Source organism: Chaetura pelagica, unplaced genomic scaffold, assembly GCF_000747805.2.
Source record: "Chaetura pelagica isolate M959 unplaced genomic scaffold, ChaPel_1.0 scaffold138, whole genome shotgun sequence".
Lineage (NCBI taxonomy): Eukaryota > Metazoa > Chordata > Aves > Apodiformes > Apodidae > Chaetura > Chaetura pelagica.
Window position 1 is genome coordinate 3,912,517 of NW_009954215.1, and position 1,249 is coordinate 3,913,765.

General features: G+C 42.9%; 1 protein-coding gene across 1 annotated transcript in view; it reads right to left on the reverse strand.

The window, feature by feature from the left end:
* The window catches only part of USP42 (ubiquitin specific peptidase 42), a 32,690-nt gene that overhangs the window by 6,622 nt on the left and 24,819 nt on the right, over window positions 1-1,249 (reverse strand). The window contains exons 17-18 of the mRNA XM_010003324.1: window positions 794-951; window positions 258-349 (exon numbers count right to left, since the gene is read on the reverse strand). Of these exons, the coding sequence (XP_010001626.1) occupies window positions 258-349; window positions 794-951 (250 nt within the window). The remainder of the gene's footprint in view (window positions 1-257; window positions 350-793; window positions 952-1,249) is intronic.

Genomic DNA, 1,249 nt, shown 5'->3' on the forward strand with positions numbered 1-1,249 from the left:
CGGGAGGCGGAGGCTGCGGGGCCGGAGCGCGGCCCGGGAGCCTGAAGGGGGAAAACCGACACTAAAAGCTGCGGGGAGTGCGAGGGTGTCAATTTTCGGCCCTGGGCGCCGCTTCGTGCAGCGGGAAATCCCTGTTCAAACCGCACAGGGAAGGCGCAGCAATTGGGAAGGTGTCAGTTTTCCCAAAAAGTAACTTTATTTTTTCACCATTTCTTTTTCCTTTACCCTCTCACGTGTTCTCAGAGTTGTGCACTTACTTCCTAGGCGCGTGATCGCATTTTCAAAACAATTCGGAGGTAACCGGGAAACGCACAAAATAAAAACACGTTTTTCATTTGAAAAAGTCCATCTAAAAGATGAATTATAAGAGAAAAATCCCCTTAAGCAAAAAAACTATTGTCTACTGAAAAACTCCAGATCCTCCCTTCAGAAACATTTATTTCATCTTCCTCAGCTTCCAGAGAAAGAAAGAAAATTACCAGTAACAGAAATTAATATATTCTGAACACATTTAGTACTTGTTATTACCGGATGTAAATAAGTAAATAAGCTTGCTGACTGACAACTGTTTTGATACCTGATTGCTTGGTGGAATCATTAATTTTGTACCAGTGTCCATCACCTGGTCTGCAAATAAAGACAATGAAATGCATCTTTTCCCAATGAGATCTCCAATACAACACTACACAACAAAAACCCCTAAACCAAGCAGATGATATTTTCTTTTATCCTAAAAACAGTAGTTACCATGTAGATTTTAATTTATTTGTCAGCACTGGCTTTACCCTGTTACAATTCCAGCTGGTATCTACCTTTAGGCAGGAGATGGTGTCCTGCCTTGGAGCTGAAGCCTTTCGTTAAGTAACTGCGTATAATCCGTGCATCAAGTGGTTCTCCTCTTGACTGGGACGTATTTGCCTGAAGACCCAAACTTTCAGGATGTTTTCCCACCTCAGGGCAGATCACAAAGATTTAAAAAATACCCTGAAAGCCTTCACAGAAAAGCCTGAGAAAAACACTTCTAAAAAACAGACTACGGTTTTACGAGTTGATTTTTTGTGCGCTCGTTAACATGCAAACATGAGCCATATTTAATCAATTACGTTGTGCAGACTCTTCTCTTCGGAATTCACACGTAAACTTTATAATTATTCAAAAAGTAACTGTCATAGCTGTTCCCCTCAGTTTTCCTGACTTCCCTGCGCGGGCAGCGCGCGCACACACAGGGGGGGCGGCGGCTGGAAACCCG